The sequence below is a fragment of the Sciurus carolinensis genome, chromosome 2, assembly GCF_902686445.1.
Source record: "Sciurus carolinensis chromosome 2, mSciCar1.2, whole genome shotgun sequence".
Taxonomy (NCBI): Eukaryota; Metazoa; Chordata; class Mammalia; order Rodentia; family Sciuridae; genus Sciurus; species Sciurus carolinensis.
This window is the reverse complement of record NC_062214.1, coordinates 77,136,849-77,154,981: the sequence shown is the minus strand read 5'-3', so window position 1 is coordinate 77,154,981 and position 18,133 is coordinate 77,136,849. Positions and strand designations below refer to the sequence as shown.

Here is an 18,133-nt window from a genome sequence, read left to right as displayed (position 1 = left end):
ATAATCCCCTTAGGCTAATTTAGGAAAGACTGTGTGGATTAAAAATCAGGGATTTCTTCTGATTTTGAAGAATGGGTGAGAATAGCCAAAACAATATTGAAGAATAAAAACAAAGTTGGAAAACTAACAATTCCCAATTTCAAAATTTAATACAGAAATCGAAACTGTGACATTGGCATGGATACTCATATAGATCAGTGGAACAGTATTCAGAGTACAGAAATACACTCAAATATTATGGCAGTTGATTTTTCAATAATAGTGCTAAGATCATTCAAGGGGAAAGTAATTTTTTTTTTTCAACAAATAATCCTGGGACAACCTCATCCACATTCAGAAGAATGAATTGGGCCCATATCTCTATACAGATTCACCCAAAACACATCAAAGACTTAAATAAACATAAGAGCTAAAACTGTTAAAAACTCTTAAAACAAATATAAATTTTATGACCTTGAATTAGGCAGTGATTTCTTAGATACAGCACCTAAAGCAATAACAATCAAACAGAGGATAGATTGCATTACATGTAATTAGTAAAAATAATAAGTATAGAAATTGGAACCCTTATACATTGTTGGTGGGATTTTGAAATGGTACCAATGTTTTGGAAAACAATTTAGCAGTTACTAAGAAAGTAAACTTGAGTTGGGGACATTTCCTGTAACCTCAGGTACTTGGGAGGCTGAAGCAGGAGGATCACAAGTTGAATAGTCTGGAACTTAGGGAGACCCTGACTAAAAATTAAAAGGGCTGGAGATATAGCTCAATGGTAGAATACCCCTGGGTTCAGTTCCCAGTACAGTGGGAAGGAGAAAAAAAAAAAAAGATAAATAGAATTACCATATGACTAAGCATTTTCAATCCTAAGCGTCCTGGGCTAGAGGCCAGGGTTCAGTCCTCAACACAAAAGAAAGGGAGGAGGGAGGAGGGAAGGGAAAAAGAAAAGGAAGAAAGAAAAATATGTCTACACAAATATTTGTACATGAATGCTAATAGTAACATTGTCCCAATAACCACCACTCCCCCCCAAAAAAATGGGAAACAACTCAGAGGGCCATGAACAGATAATGATTGGAGAAACAAAACAGTATGTCCATACACCAGAATATCATTCAGCCAAAACAGTAAGAAAATTCTGATTTATGCCACCGATGGATGAACCTTGAAATATTATGCTAAATAAAAGAAGCCAGCTACTAAAGACCACATACTGTGTCCTGCCAGTTTATATAGAATATGCGTAATAGGCCTAGCTATACATGCAGGAAGATTAGGAGTTGCCAGGAGCTGTGGGAAGTAGGGAGTTAATATGTATGAGGTTTGTTTGAGAGTGATTAAAATGTTAGGAAATTAGATAAGGGGGGTAATGATTTCACAACCTGTTAATATATAAAAACCACTGAATTGTAAGTATGCTTTAAAGGGTGAATTATAAATACCCACACAACACACATAAGCCAGCAAACAAGGATTTTGCTAGAGAAGAAACTATGAGAAGTAATACAGTTAGGAAAACATGAAATTTGGGAAATAGAAAATAAGTTGCTGAAGTGGCTAGTGCAGATTAGTTTATGTTATAACTAAACCTGGAAAGGTTGTTTGTAATCAGATAATAGAAAATCACTTATAAGAGTCATTTTAAAGCTTTTGGGTTTTGTTTGCTTTTTTATTTGTTTATTTTTTATTTTTGGTACTGAGGATTGAACTTGGGGCCTCATGTATGCTAAGCATGTGCTAAAACACTGAACCTACAAGATTGATGTACCAGTTTTTGTCCCTAATAGCTACTAACAGAAATTGATCTCTGTAGGGTGCTCTATATAGTATGTTGACCACTAGCCTCAGGTAGCTACTGAGCTCTCTTTCCTACTTTTCCCAACCTTCCTCTTTCTGTTCCTTCCTTTCTTTCCTGTCTTTTTGATACTGGGATTATTACCCCTGACTACTATTAAGTTCATGAGATGTCGCTGGTCAAATAAGATTTTTTAGTGCATAATGTGTTAGTTATACTGTATGATATGTACACTGGGTTTTGAAGACTTAATACTCCTAACATAAAATATTTAATACTTTTTATATGAATTACATTTTTAAATGATAATATATTTTACCTCTTTCTACTTTTAATGTGCTTTCTAGAAAATATTAAATGTAAACACTCATTTCTTTTTGATGCTTCTCCTAATACAGATCCTTTTCTTTTCCTTGAATATTGAAATTTTTTTTCATTTCATAAGGAATTTTCAAGCTAGGAGAGGCCTGCAGTTCATTCAGTCTTTAAGTCCTCATTTTACATAAAAGAAAATGAGGTCTAGAGAGGAGAAATGCCTTTTATCCCAGTGGGTTGTTATAAAAGTCTATATTGATTCAAAGTACCTATTGAGCTCGTGCTCTGCATTAGCACTGAGTGTACAAAGGTGATCAGAAATAGTCACGGGGCAGGAGGGTACCTGGGGTTGTGACTGAGTGATAGAGCACTTGCCTAGCATGTGTGTGAGGCCCTGGGTTCGATCCTTAGCACCACATAAAAATAATAAATAAATAAAATAAAGGCATTGTGTCCATCTACAACCCAAAAAAAAAAAAATGTAAAAAAAAAGGCACGGTCCTCAAAGTACCTACTCTAATTCTGAAGCTGGGATGTAGCTCAGTGGTAGAAACCTTGCCTTGCATGATTGAGTTCAATCTCCCATACTGCAAAATAAAAAAACAAAAAGCTTTGTCTAATTCATGAATGAGGAAACTTATCATGACTCTTTGAGTAAAGGAGGATATATATTATATTACGTAAATATTGTATCTACTGCCAAGACAATTAGATATATTTAAGATAATGTTTAGGGTTTACCTATTAATACCTTAAGTTCAGCTTTACAGTGTATATATGAATATGTCCTAAACAGAAGTAGTGCTTAGTTTTATGTACTTATTATGTATTTGTACACTTTTTTTCTTTTCTTTTTCCTCTTCTTTTTTTTTTTTTTTTTTTTTTTAACAGGACCCAGAGCAGAGGGCCTTGTTCCTCTTGAATGTGATTCTCCATGTGGGTAGTTAAACTATTTTGCCTGCCCATTACTTTCTGAAATATCTTAACAGTAGTGGCTAGTACGAGTGCCATCCATACATCTTATTTGACAGCCTTTATGCCATCACATAGGCCTTACATGTAGACCTTTAGGATCAATGGATACAATATAGTCATTCGTCTATTTTAATTATTAACAAACAGGCAGTCTATTTCCAATTCTCACTTCTGAATATGAAAAACTACCTAGTTCTGAGGAAACTGTCCTTATTTAGGCTTTAGGTTCAATAAGATTATGATCCTCTGACCTTTTGTCCACCGTATGGCTCTTTTGAAGGTTGAATTATTTCCTTATACATAACTAGAATTTGATAAGGTATTCTTTCATCTTAAATCTCATAGAACGTATAAGCTGAGAAAACAGGGTAATTTCTGGAAATCATAGACTTCTACAGAGTACTGTGCCTATGTTTAGTGTTTAAATTTGATCTATCAGTCCCTAGTTTCAGGTAAGCTGGAGTTAACTTTCGTCTCACAGAGATGCACTTAATATTTACTGGTCCCAAGCTTATAAACTGTTAGATAGCATACTAATCTTTAAAAGTTGTGCATTTTCCTCAGTTGAAAAGAAACCATTTGAGGCAGTTATGGCACACATAATCCTAGCTACTCAGGAGCCTGAGGGAGGAGGATCACAAGTTCGAGGCCAGCCTGGGAAATACAGTAAAACTTCTCAGAAAAACAAAAAACCATTTGCCTTAAATCTCTAGAGTCAATATTGTGAAATGTCTTTGTTGAGTTATGTAGTAATAGCATTTGTATGCATTTCCAAATGCCATTATTAGTAAGTAATTAAACCAGTTTTTTAAAAGTTATAATCTGTGACAGTGTTACTGCCATTAAAGCATTTTTTCTATTAGTTTACTTAAATAATCATTGATTTTAGAAAACAAATTAACTATTATGGCTGTAGATTTCAAAGACAATAAATATAATAGTCTCATTTCTGATTGCAGGTTAAATTATTTTTGAGGGCTGGGGTTATAGCTCAGCAGTAGAGCGCTCACCTATTACATGTGAGGCACTGGGTATGATCCTCAGCACCACGTGGAAATAAATAAAGGTGTCCACCTACAACTAAAAAATTTTTTGAATTATTTTTGAGTTCTTTATATATAGCTTTGATACTATTCTAGAGTCTAGGGATAAAACAGTAAACATGACATTCAGTCCTTGCTCTCGCCCTCAGAACTCACATTCTAGGGACATTTGTTACTAAAAACAAATGGTTATGTGTGTTCATATTCTGTTTCAAAAATAAAATGTTTTCATTACTAGAACTTTCTTCTGTCTAGCTGTAGTATGGTTCAGATGGAGTAATCATGCTATGGATTTCTTCATTAGTACATATTTACTTGTTAATTTATAGTGTGTGTCTGATGTCATATTTTGTTAAAATATAATGTTAACATAAGCAGGTTGGAATCCAATATAGCAAATGTTTGTGCATCTATATGTTGTTCACTGTAAGAAGTGCTGGAGATTCAAACAGAATAAGATACCATCCCTCCTCAGTGGGATTACAGTATAGTTAGGGAAACAGGACACATAGATAAAACAGATAAGTGACTCAGTAATTCAGTTCAGTAGATATTTATTTATTTATTTATTTATTTATTGAGTGGTTGGAGGTACTAGAATTCATAGTAAGCTATGTTAAACAGGCAGTTGTGTGAAGCACAGGGCAGGGTGTTCCATTTCAGGGCTGTGAGGGAGGCATTAGAGGAAGAGGTAATTATGTAAGCTTCAACAAGAAGAACAAATTGGAGCCAGTTGCAGTGGTGCACACCTGTAATCCCAGTGGATCATGCGGCTGAGACGGGAGGATCAATAGTTTAGAGCCAGCTTCAGCAAAAGCAAGGCGCTAAGCAACTCAATTGAGACCCTTCCTCTAAATAAAATACAAAATAAGGCTGGGCATGTGGCTCAGCGGTCAAGTGCCCCTGAGTTCAATCCCCAGTACCCAAAAAGAAAAAGACAAATTGCCAGGTACAAAGAACTGGCATGGAAAGAATATGCCACATGAAAAGGACAACTTAGACAAAAGCCCAGAGAAGTGAGAGAATTTGCTAAATGTAGGGAAACATGTATTTCAGTGTGGCTGAAGCATGCTATATCTATCATTGAGGATTGGTGAGACAAGGATGAAGAAAATCATGAAGGTCCCCTGGGCCTTATCCTGGACATTTATGGGAAGCCACCAAAGAATTTTAAATATTGAGGGGGATCATTAGATTTCCACTTAAGGCAGATGATTGGGTGCAATGTGGGAAGCATGGTTGAAGGAGGGGACTTATGTAAAGTGCCCAATATGTACTAAGGGTATTAAGTGTAATCAGAGTGAGGTGCTGCAAAGAACTGAAGTGAGGAAAGGGTATTTGATAGCCTTAAAAAAGAAGAGAACCTAGATTGAATGAAGCAAATGGAAAGCCCTTTTGAACAGTTACACAGCATATTCCTAATATACATGGGTGGAGCAGTGGATTCCTGGGGAAGGCTTAATTGGGGAGATAAAATTGGAGGAGGTTGAGAACTCAACCCATGGCAAGTCACTGTTTCAGAACAAGATGTCATGTCTGCAGGGTTTTGTTATAGACTCTGACTCTGGTGACAGCCCTCAGGAGAGCCAGAATGGTTAGGGGCAGGAGTGGAGCACATAGTTAGGATTTAGGAGCACTGATTTTACCTGAATCTTAGTGCATCTGGTCTTGGTTTCAGTATGTAAATGTATTATCTTAATTATAACACTTTAAAACTTTTTTGCATCAGTTTTTCTTTTTCCTAACATTTAAAATGCTTTTATGTGAAATATTCTGAGAACTATAAACAAACTTGGTGAGATCACAGATCTCATTGAACAAGGTTCTTTGAGAAACCACGTAATTCTGCCCCAAACAATATTAAGAAGTCTACATATAGCTATTTTGTTGCATTTCCCCTTAGGATACCCAAGTAGTGTTTATAGAATATATAATTAGAAAAATTCTTAAATAGTTTAAACCAAAAGAAGAAAATCTATAGTCTACCTTCTAGAGGCACTAGTAACATGACAGTTATATATTCTAGATTATTTTCTACATGTATATATACACACACATTTATAACAAAAAGGGAGCCATATTTTATAAACTATTTTGTAATTTATGGACATCATTTGAAGCTAATAAACTCTGCTATCTTCTAAATGGATTGGTGGGGTATTTGAGTGAGGACACCACCCAAATATCAAATCTCATTGAATAATTAAATTTTACTACCCTCCTATTTTTGTCAGCTTCAGTATCAGACACAGCACAGCAGCCATCTGAAGAGCAAAGCAAATCTCTTGAAAAACCAAAACAAAAAAAGAATCGCTGTTTCATGTGCAGGAAGAAAGTGGGACTTACCGGTAAGGACCTAAACCAAATGGTTTAAAATTATGTTTTTAAATAATACATGCTTTACTATTACTTCAATTAAGATTATTTCTTTTCCCAGGAGAGTTACTATTAAATATACTTTAGCTTCTGAATTTTCTTAAAGAAATAAAAATAGCTTCAATTATATACCTAAAAATAAAATGAATAGCTTTTCCTTTACAAATTCATTCCAGCTGAATTTGAGAGTATTAGAAAAGTAATTCCAATGTGCCAGGTGCTAGGAAAGGGCTAACATGTAGTTCTGTCTTTAAGGAGAGAATATTTTAAAAGTACATGGTGAAGCCTGAAGTGCTTTCTGTATGTAAAATGGGGCTAATCATTGGTTGTGGTGCAGTTTCAGTGAGTTGAGACATGTAAGTAATTAAACGCCTACTGCTGCCACACGATGCATAATCAATATATGTTGGCTCCTATAACACAGTATTACTGAGAGAAGGAGAATACAATGTTCCAAACTGTTTAGCAAAGAACATTACATTAAGTTCAGTCATACTGTTCTGGGAAGTCAGAGACAAGAGTACTGTAATTAATTTTTATAAAAGACGTAGACCTGGCAAGGGAAGGTATCATGAAGATAGGCTATTTCCTGGGGTCTTGAACCTCAAGTAGGAATTACAGGTGATGGGAATAGGCAGAAAGAAGAGCTTGAACCAAATCTCTGAGAAGTAACATATAGGGCCTGTTCAAAGGACTGTGAATTAGGGAACATAACTGTAGCATAATTGGAGATCTGTGAAGAAGGGTGTTGCCTATCAACCAGACAAGATAGAGCTATAAGGTTGAAGGCTTGTACAGGAGTTAATTGGAAACTGGTTACAGCTATAATTACGTTTATTTTTTACCATGGCCAGGCATTATGCTGAACACTTTACATAAAAATCTGACTTAAGGACTGAGATAAGGTACTGAGCAAAAATTATGCTTTTAGAAAGATTACTTCTGGCTAAGGAATAGGTTAGAGATGATGAAGAAAGATTAGAGGCTGATATCAAAGATGTTTTAAACTGTCCCATACCTTAGCAAATAATACCTTAGCAAATAATGTATTTATTTAAAGAATACAGACATAGATAAGACATTCTGAAACATATTATCAAATATGGTCTTTTAAAATCTCATACAGGGTTGGGGAGATAGGTCAGTTGGCAGAGTGCTTGCCTTGCAAGCACAAGGCCCTGGGTTCAATCCCCAGCACCGTTTGCTTCATTTCTCTTTCATTAAAGTTACAGAATGTTTCTGAAGTTAAAAAATGTGATAAAGGAAATTAATATCAAATGTCAGTGTTTAAAATATTGAGTCCTGTGCTCCATTACAAAAATTCCATCATAACATAAAATCCTAATTTGGGGGAGCAGGACTGTCCATACCTGTTAACTACTATTTTGGTTTCAATCCTTGGACATTACCCTAAAATTTAGTAGCATTTATTGCGTGTTTACCATATGTTAAGCACTTAATACATTCCTCATTTAATCTTTACAGCACCTTATTGTTCCAAAATTACAGATGCAGAAACTGAGGCCCAGAGAGGCTAAGTAATTTGCCTACGTTAGTAAGTAGATTGATACTTAGGCAACCTATCCATGCTTTTAATCACTCCACTTTAGTATAGTTCACATCTCCACCTGAGGTTAGCAAAAGAAAGCTATTTTGGATACTGTGTTCTTTGTTAAAATTAACAGTTCTCTTAGAGATTTTATTTGATCTTTCTTAATTAAATGTTAAGATTGGCTTCTTGAGAGTAGGCTTATTTTTACATTGCAGTATTTGAATTTTTAAAAATTTTCCACATTTGCTGGGTGTGGTGGCACACACCTATAATCCCAGCAATTAGAGAGACTGAGGCAAGAGGTTTGGAGGTCAGCCTCAGCAACGCAGCAAAGCCCTAAGCAAATAGAATACTCTCAGAAACTAAAAAGGGCTGGGCCCAGTGCCACACATCTGTAATCCCAGCAACTTGGGAGGCTGAGCTAAGAGGATCACTAGTTGGAAGCCAGCCTCAGCGGTTTGTGAGGGCCTAAGCAACTGTCTCAGTATAAAGGGTCAGAGATGTGGTTCAGTGGTAGAGCATCCCTAGGTTCAATCCCTGGTACCACAAAAAAAAAAAAAAAAAAAAAAAAAAAAAAAAAATTTATTTAAAAATAGCTTAAAAGTAAAATTTAAAATGCTAACATTTTCAGTTTAGCAACCATATTTTGATAAGGAAGTAATAGTGGTCATGTCACAAGTGAAGAAACGTGAGCTCAGAGAAGTGTTTATGACCTGATCCTAGTACAAACCTACATTTATAGATAGGCCCAAGAAATGAAGCCCTCAGCTAGTGAACTTTGACAATGTAGTTTGTGAAACTTTCTTTGTATAATGATTGTTTAGATTGCTGCCCTAAATACATGATGCTATTTAACATTAATTATGCCAAAGAACTTAATATTTCACCCTTCCATCCTGCTCATGTACGCGTATTAATCCATTTTTAGGGTTTGAATGCCGGTGTGGAAATGTTTACTGTGGTGTGCACCGTTACTCAGATGTACACAATTGCTCTTACAATTACAAAGCTGATGCTGCTGAGAAAATCAGAAAAGAAAATCCAGTAGTTGTTGGTGAAAAGATCCAGAAGATTTGAACTCCTGCTGGAATACAAAATCCTTTGACCATCTGCAAACTAAAAATTGACTTGAGGTTTTTTTTCCTAGTCATTGGGAATGTAGAGCAATGTATCTTGCATAGACCTTTTAATCATGCATGTCATCAGAAGAATAGATTTTTGTTTTTGTTTTGAAAATGACTCTGAACATTTATTTCCATTGCAGTTTCTGTGGCTGAAGAGACTTAAACTTTACAAGTATTATCCTTTTAAGATCATTTTAATTTTAGTTGAGTGCAGAGGGCTTTTATAACAAACGTGGAGAAATTTTGGAGGGCTGTGATTTTTTCCAGTATTAAACATGCATGCATTAATCTTGCAGTTTATTTTCTCATTGTGTATGTATATATAGCTTTTCTCTGCAGCACGATTTCTCTTTTGATAATGCCCTATTGGGCACAACTAGTTATCAGTAACTGAATGTATCTTAATCAATATGGCTGCTTCTGTTTTTTTCATTAACAAAGGTTATACATATGTTAGCATATAGTTTCTTTGCACCCACTATTTATGTCTGAATCATTTGTCACAGGAGAGAGTATGTGCTGATGAGATTCCAAGTTTGTGTGTTTTGATTTTTGATTTTTTTTTTTTTTTTTTTTTTTTTTTTTTTTTTTTTTTTTTTGCGTGAGGGAAGAAAAAAAGCTGTATGCATTTCATTGCTGACTGCAGGTTTCTTTCAGATTACGTTCATTGGTCTGTGTGTATACAATATGAAGAATGATCTGAAGTAATTGTGCTGTATTTATGTTTATCCACCAGTCTTTGATTAAATAAAAAGGAAAACCAGAATGCTCCTTTGTATTACTTTTTTTCTTACTCTTTGTGATAGTTAACTTTTGTCTTTTTAGTTTTTTCCTAATTTGCTAGGAGTACTACTGTTTGTCTCATTGATTTATGGTTAATCTTGTGATGATAAACTAACAGGAATATAGAATTAAAATTTAAGTTCTCAGCATTTTTTCAAAACCAAGAACTACTTTCTGTCCCTTAGAAGTTGGATTTTCTAGCCCTTGTCAGATTTTATGTTTTGCACTGTCACAGTAAATTAACATCTAATAGATGCTTTTTTGGGTAGGATTAGCAAAATGGAAAAAGCACAATTCAAACAGCTGGGCAGTTGGAGAATTGTGAGTAGAAAGACCTTCAAAAGACAGTTGTTTCCTATGGTAGTTTACACATTTAACTAGTAGTCAACCTTTTTTAAGCATGAAATATTACATAAAAATGATGAAGATAGTAGTTAACAATACAAATTTCTCAGTTTAAAATTATTTGCTATTTTATTTACATGTTCTATTTGCCTAAATAAGGATTATTTAATGTTTAAATCTATAAATTTAAATGATCACATTAACATAAAATAAGAGGAAACTACTGTGACTATCTTAATAAACACCCATTCATGATAAACAAAATTTCTTGATAAATCTAAAATGGTAATTTTCTGATAGTTTGTATGTAAAACCAACCAAAGAAAAACCACTCATCTACCAAAAAGAGAAAACTCATTTCCTTTTACAGTCAGAAACTGGGGTTGAGAGTATAACTTAGTGGTAGAGCATTTGCTAAAATGCTTGAGACCCTGGGTTCTATCCCCAGTACTTGGGAGAAAAAGCTTTTTCCTTTAGAAACAAATGAAGGCTGCCCCTCTCATAGCTTATATTTAATATTGTGTTGGAGAGCCCAACCAATGGAGCAAGGTAAACCGAAGGTCAAAAGAAGAAAGGAGGAGGGCTGGGTTGTGACTCAGTGGTAGAGCACTCAGCTAGCACGGGTGACACACGGGGTTCTGTCCTCAGCATCACATAAATATAAAATTGTGTCCACCTACAACTAAAAATATATATTTTAAAAATAAAGGAGGAAGCACTCATCATTTGCCTGTTTATGATTGGGCATTTGTTTTTGCGGTACTAGGGACTGACCTTAGGGACACTGTACCAATGAGCTATATCCCCCAGTCCTTCCTTATTTAATATTTATTTATTTGTCTAAGTTACCCAGGCTGGACTTGATTTTGGCAATCCTCCAGTCTTAGTCTCCTGAATAGCTGGGATTACAGATGTGTGCCACTGCATCCAACTACATAATTGTTTTTATAGAAAATACAAATCTGGAGAAAAACTACTAGAAATAATACTGTCTAGTTAGCTAAATATAACACTGATTTTTTTTTTTAGAAGTCACTTGGATTTCTTTATACTTATGAACTAGAAAAACAGAAGATACCATTTACTAGTAACATTAGCATGGTACCACTTACCTTAGAAATTGACAAAATATGCTGACCTTTTTTTTTTTTTTTTTTTTTTTTTGGGTGCTGGGGATCGAACCCAGGGCCTTGTGCTTACAAGGCAAGCACTCTACCGACTGAGCTATCTCCCCAGCCCCAATATGCTGACCTTTTAAGAAATTATTCTAAAACATTAAAGATAAAATCTCAATAACTCCACGTTATGTGGATCGGAAGGCAATAGAAAGATGTCATTCATTCCAAACACCCATAGATTCAAAGCAATTTCCATCAAAATCCACTTGACCACTGATCTATATCCCTAGTCCTTTTTCATTTTGAAATAGGGTCTTGCTAAATTGCTGAGGCTGGCTTCAGACTTCCTGTCCTCCTGCTTCATACTCCTGGGTTACTGGGATTACAGGTATTTTCAACTGTGCCTAGCCCCACCAGATTGTTTCATGAAACTTCTTTAAGTGATTCTAAACCAGAAGGTGAAAGAATAAATTGTTAAGATATTTTTTAAAAGCGGGGAGGTAGGAACTTGGCCTGCCAAATGTCAGGACTCACCATGAAACCATATTAATTAAAACAGCAGTTACTAGCAAAGGGATAAGTTTGCAATTTAGATAAGTCTAAATTCAGATAAGTCTGGCAATTTCTAGTATTGGAAGGTTTCCATGTGATCTCCTTTATATTGTTGGTGTTGATGAAAAGTGGTTCATTCCTTCAGAAAGCTCGGCATTATCTTTTAAAATTGGCCTTCAGCACATCCTTTGATTCAAAAAATTTAATTTATACCCAAGACTAACTTGCACATAGATTAAGTAGGAGACATGCACTCGGAAGAATTCTTATAACACCATGTACAAAAACAGAAACCCAGAAATGCCAAGTCCTTAACGAAGAAGAACTGAATGAATAAAAGGAGACATGGTCATACAATGAACTGTTACATAGCACCCAAAACTAATGATCCATAATGACACAACACTAATAACAGAAAAGACATAATGACACAACAAAACAGAAGTATAGTAAACAAGCAAAAGCGAAGTGACCTAAAAGTAAGAATTAAAAACCAAAACAGACCATATAGTCCCTTATTAAAAAGTTGGAAGTATAATTTAGTGACAAAGTGAATAGCATGTATGTGGTCCTGGATTCAATTCCCAACACCCCCACACACAAAAAAAATAGAAAATACATTTTCAAGTCATAGATGAAATTTATATCAAAAGAAGAGGTAATGTTCTTGGATAGGCAGAATTAATATTGTCAAAATGGCCATACTACCTAAAGTGCTATACAGATTCAATGCAATTCCAATTAAAATCCCAATGACATACCTTACAGAAATAGAGCAAGCAATCATGAAATTAATCTGGAAAAATAAGAAACCCAGAATAGCTAAAGCAATTCTTAGCAGGAAGAATGAAACAGGGTATAGCAATACCAGAACTTCAACTATACTACAAAGCAATAGTAACAAAAACAGCATGGTATTGGCACCAAAATAGGTAGATCAATGGTACAGAATAGAGGACATGGACACAAGCCCAAATAAATACAATTTTCTCATACTAGACAAAGGTGCCAAAAATATGCAATGGAGAAAAGATAGCCTCTTTAACAAATGGTGCTGGGAAAACTGGAAATCCATATGCAACAGAATGAAATTAAACCCCTATCTCTCACCCTACACAAAACTCAACTCACAATGGATCAAGGACCTTGAAATCAGACCAGAGACCCTGCATCTTATAGAAGAAAAACTAGGTCCAAATCTTCACCTTGTTGGCTTAGGATCAGACTTCCTTAACAGGACTCCCATAGCACAAGAAATAAAAGCAAGAATCAATAACTGGGATAGATTCAAACTAAATAGCTTTCTCTCAGCAAAGGAAACTATCAGCAATGCGAAGAGAGAGCCTACAGAGTGGGAGAATATCTTTGCCACTCATACTTCAGATAGAGCACTAATTTCCAGAATATATAAAGAATTCAAAAAACTCTACACGAAGAATACAAATAACCCAATCAACAAATGGGCTAAGGATATGAACAGACACTTCACAGAAGAAAATCTACAAGCAATCAACAAATATATGAAAAAATGTTCAACATCTTTAGTAATAAGAGAAATGCAAATCAAAACTACACTAAGATTCCATCTCACCCCAATTAGAATGGCGATTATCAAGAATACAAGCAACAACAGGTGTTGGCGAGGATGTGGGGAAAAAGGTACACTCATACATTGCTGGTGGGACTGCAAATTAGTGCAGCCACTCTGGAAAGCAGTGTGGAGATTCCTTAGAAAACTTGGAATGGACCTACCATTTGACCCAGCTATCCCACTCCTCGGCCTATACCCAAAGGACTTAAAATCAGCATACTACAGAGATACAGCCACATCAATGTTCATAGCTGCTCAATTCACAATAGCCAGACTGTGGAACCAACCTAGATGCCTTTCAATTGATAAATGGATAAAGAAACTGTGGTATATATATATACAATGGAATATTACTCAGCTATAAAGAATAATAAAATTATGGCTTTTGCAGGCAAATGGATGAAATTGGAGAATATCATGTTAAGTGAGATAAGCCAATCTCAAAAATCCAAAAGATGAATGATCTCACTGATAAGCAGATGATGACACATGATGGGGGTTGGGAGGGGGGCAAGAATGGAGGAAGGAGGGACTGTATAGAGGGAAAAGAGAGGTGGGAGGGGTGGGGGAAAGGAAAAAAATAACGGAATGAATCAAACATCATTACTCTATGTAAATGTATGAATATGCAAATGGTATGCTGTTACTCCATGTACAAACAGAAACAACATGTATCCCATTTGTTTACAATAAAAATAAATTTAAAAAAAGATTATAAAAAAAAAGAGGTAGTGATGAAAAATTTTCAATAATACCCTTAGATGAAAGGCAGCAAGGGATGGGCTAGCAAATGGTAACTTGAGGTAAGGACCCCAGTTTTATGGAGGTGATTAATTCAGGATACTTAGATAACTAAAAGCAGGCTATCCGTGAACTAATGTGGAGAGTGTCATGAACCAAGGATTATGATTAATCCATTTTCTACCTTAAGTCCAAAGTATTAAAAAGTTAATTATAAAGCTGATTTGATGACCACATTTTGGAACTGGAGCTTATGCATGAAACTGCTGTAGAATCAGCCTCAGTGTTCAATTTGTTTTTCTTTCTTTTTCACAAAAATCCATTCACAGTCTGAAGGCTTCACTAACACCTAAGTACTAAAACATAAATCACATTCTCTCATACTTTGTTCTTTGTATTTTTGTCTGGGATTTCTGTGTCCAAGTCTAGCATAAATGTCTTTCCCCTAACTTGAACTGCATAGTACAATCTTGAAATTATTCCTTTATTCCAAACATATGATACAAAAGCCATTTTTTTACTTATACTTATCTGATAATGGCTAAACTATCCCTTTTTCACTCTAGGAGAAACATCTAAACATATTCTAGGGAATTGAAGAAAATACTTAGTGTTTGTTGTAGCATCTTTTCACAGACTGGCTTCCTGGCTTTTTGTTGTTTGTCCATATTTGTCCTTTCTTATTAATATGTAGGCATCAAGATTAATTCAGAAGGCCAGTAGAATGGAAAGTTAGGAATGTGGAGGTAAGATAGATAAAATCTATCGAAAGACTTTAGCAACATCAGGAAACCTCTTAGCATCCCAAAGACTGCTAACATACCTATAATATTAAAAAGTGACTCTACCAGAAGAAAAAAAGGGGCCACTACTGCTGATCCTGGGGACATTAAAAGATAGTAAAGGAATATCATGAGCAATTCTATGCCCACAGATTCAATAACTTAGATAAAATGAACCAATTCCTTGAAAGGCAAAATTACCAAAACTAGTAAAAAGAGAAATTATCTTTGCAGGCTTGTGTCTATGAATTACACGGAGTGCGGTGGCACATGACAAATTCCAGTGAATCAGTAGGCTGAGGCAGGATGACATTCGAGGCCCAACTTGGCGAGACCCTGTCTTGAAATAAAAGGGTTGGAGGTGTAGCTCAGTGGTAAAGCACCCCAAGGTTCAATTCCCAGGACCCTACCTCCCAAAAAATAAGAAAAAAGAAATTGAGTTAATGATTACCTACCAGAAAAAAAGAAAGGCCTTGGTGAATTCTACCAAATACTTAAGAAAGAAATTATACTTATTTTTCTACAATCTCTTCCAGAAAGTAGAAGCAGAGAAAATACTTCCTAAATTGTTTGGTGAGGCCAGCATTATCCCAATACCAAAACCAGACAAAGACATATTGTAAGATAATAGATCAAGATTTCTCATGAACATAAATGCAAAACTACTCAATAAAATATTTGGCAAACAACCTAACTATAACAATTTAGGAAGATAATTTCTCTTTTTACTAGTTTTGGTAATTTTGCCTTTCAAGGAATTGGTTCATTTTATCTAAGTTATTGAATCTCATTCTCAGCAAACTAGGAATACAGAGAAAGTTACTGAACTAGATTTAAAAAAAAAAAAAAAAAAAGGATTACCAAAAACATAGCTAACATGTTTAATGATAAGGAAACTACATAGTCTCCCTCTGAGACTGAGAACAAGGCAAATATGTCCTCTCACCAGTCCTGTTCCTCATTGTACTAGAATTCTCAGCTAATGTAATGAGAAAAGGAGAGAAAAGCTGAACAGATTGGGAAGAAAGAAAAAGGTGTCTTCATTTGCAAATGGCATATACAGAAAAATGAAAGAATCAACATAAAAACTCTTAGAACTAGTAAGCAATTATAGTAAGATTGTAAAATACGCTTAATATCCAAAATAAGTTACTTTCCTATGTAGCTGCAATGAACATTTTGAATTTGAAATTGAAAACACTGCTTACATTAGCACAAAAAAAAAAAAAAAAAAACAGGTTATAAATTAAATTAGATATGAGATCTATGTGAGGAAGACCAGGAAACTAATGAAAGTGGACTGGGGATCAGCTCAGTGGAAGAACATTTGCCTAGCATGTGCAAGGCCCTAGATTTGATCTCTAGCACTGCAAGAAACAAACAAAAACTAATGAAAGAAATCTAAATAAGATATTGAAATAAATAATGGAGAGCTCCTCCATTTTCATTGATAGGAAAACTCAACTATTGTTAGTTATTCCTACTTTGATCTATAAATTCAACACAATTCCAATCAAAATCTTAGCAAGTTATTTTGTGGGTATTAACAAAGTGATTCTGAAATTTATATGGGGGAGAAGGGAGGGCCCAATAGTTAATAATGAAAAAAAAGCACAAAGTCAAAGCTGACACAACTGAACTCTTACCTATAAAGACTTCCATAATGAAGACTGGTATTGATGGAAGAGAAGACCTGAATAACAAAACAACAGCATCCAAAAATAAACCAACACAAATAAAGTCAACAGATTTTTGACAAAGGAAAGAAAACAATTTACAGAGAAACAGTCATTTTTTTTTTCTCTTTTTCAGCACTGCTGGGGATTGAACCCACGGGTGTGCTACCACTAAGCTACATCCCCAGCCATTTTATTTTATTTTATTTTTTGAGACAAGCTCTTGCTAAGTTGCTCAGACTGGTCTTGAACTTTCTATCCAACTGCCTCAGCCTCCTGAGTGACTGAAATTACAGGTATACACCATGGTCCCCAGCAAAATTATCATTTTCAAATGGTGATGGATCAACTGTGTATTTACATGCAGAAAAGATAATATAGACACAAACCCTGAACCTTTCACAAAAATTAACTCAAAATGGAGCATAGACCTAAACGTAAAACACAAAAATATAAAATTTCTAAGATATAAGAGATATTTGAATTGACCTGGTTTTGATGATGATTTTTTAAATAAAAAGCACAATTTGAGGGGTAAAGCTCAGTGGTAGAGCACTTTCCTACTTTCCCGGCATGCCCATACACACAAAACACAATTTATGAAACAGCTGGACTTCATTAAGGTTAAAAACTGCTCTGCACAATACTATTAAGAAAATGAAAGACAAGCCTCAGATTCAGAAAAAACTGAAAGAGAACAAACTCAAGTGTTTATTATGGATGAACCCTAATAAAGGAATTTTATACAAAATAAAAAATTCTCATAACTCCTTACATGAAATGACCCAATTTAAAAACAGGCAAAATATCTGAACAGATAACTCATCAAAGAAGACTTATGGATGGAAAATGAAAAGAGGCTAATATCATCTGTCACTTGAAAAGTGAAGATTAAAGCAACAATGAGATACAACTACACATTTACTAAAATTACTAAAATCCAAAACACTGATAACACCAAATGCTGTTGAGGATGTGGATCAACTAGAACCCACATTCACTGATGGCAGGGTGGCAAAAATACAGCCACTGCAGAGAACAGTTCAACAGTTGCTTACAAGGCTGAACAGTTTTACCATATAACAAATGCAGCAGTTGCACTCAGGCGTTTACCCAAATGAGTTAAAAGCTATGCCTACACAAAAACCTGCAAGCAGAGCTGGCACAGTGGCATATGACTGTAACCCCATTTACTTGGGAGAATGAGGCAAGAAGATCACAAGTTCGAGACCAGCCTTAGCAATTTAACAAGACCCTGCCTCAAAAAATAAAAAGGTTTGGGGATGTAGCTTGGAGATAAAAGAGTGTTGGCCTCATATGTAGAAAGTCCTGAGTTCCATCCCCAGCGCTAAGGAGGAAAACAAA

At 35.1% G+C, this 18,133-nt stretch overlaps 1 protein-coding gene and 1 long non-coding RNA gene across 8 annotated transcripts in view; one reads left to right on the top strand and one right to left on the bottom strand.

Moving 5' to 3' along the window:
- Zfand6 (zinc finger AN1-type containing 6) overlaps positions 1 to 9,958 on the top strand; it is a 71,434-nt gene extending 61,476 nt beyond the window's left edge. For 6 of the 7 annotated variants that reach the window (XM_047541698.1, XM_047541697.1, XM_047541696.1 and 3 more), the window contains 2 exons: positions 6,363 to 6,476; positions 8,985 to 9,958. In XM_047541698.1, the coding sequence (XP_047397654.1) occupies positions 6,363 to 6,476; positions 8,985 to 9,133 (263 nt within the window). In that variant the 3' untranslated portion in view covers positions 9,134 to 9,958. The remainder of the gene's footprint in view (positions 1 to 6,362; positions 6,477 to 8,984) is intronic. The other variant, XM_047541695.1, reaches the window with a different exon arrangement.
- The window catches only part of LOC124977826 (uncharacterized), a 36,677-nt gene that overhangs the window by 6,584 nt on the left and 11,960 nt on the right, over positions 1 to 18,133 (bottom strand). The gene's annotated exons all lie outside the window — the stretch shown is intronic.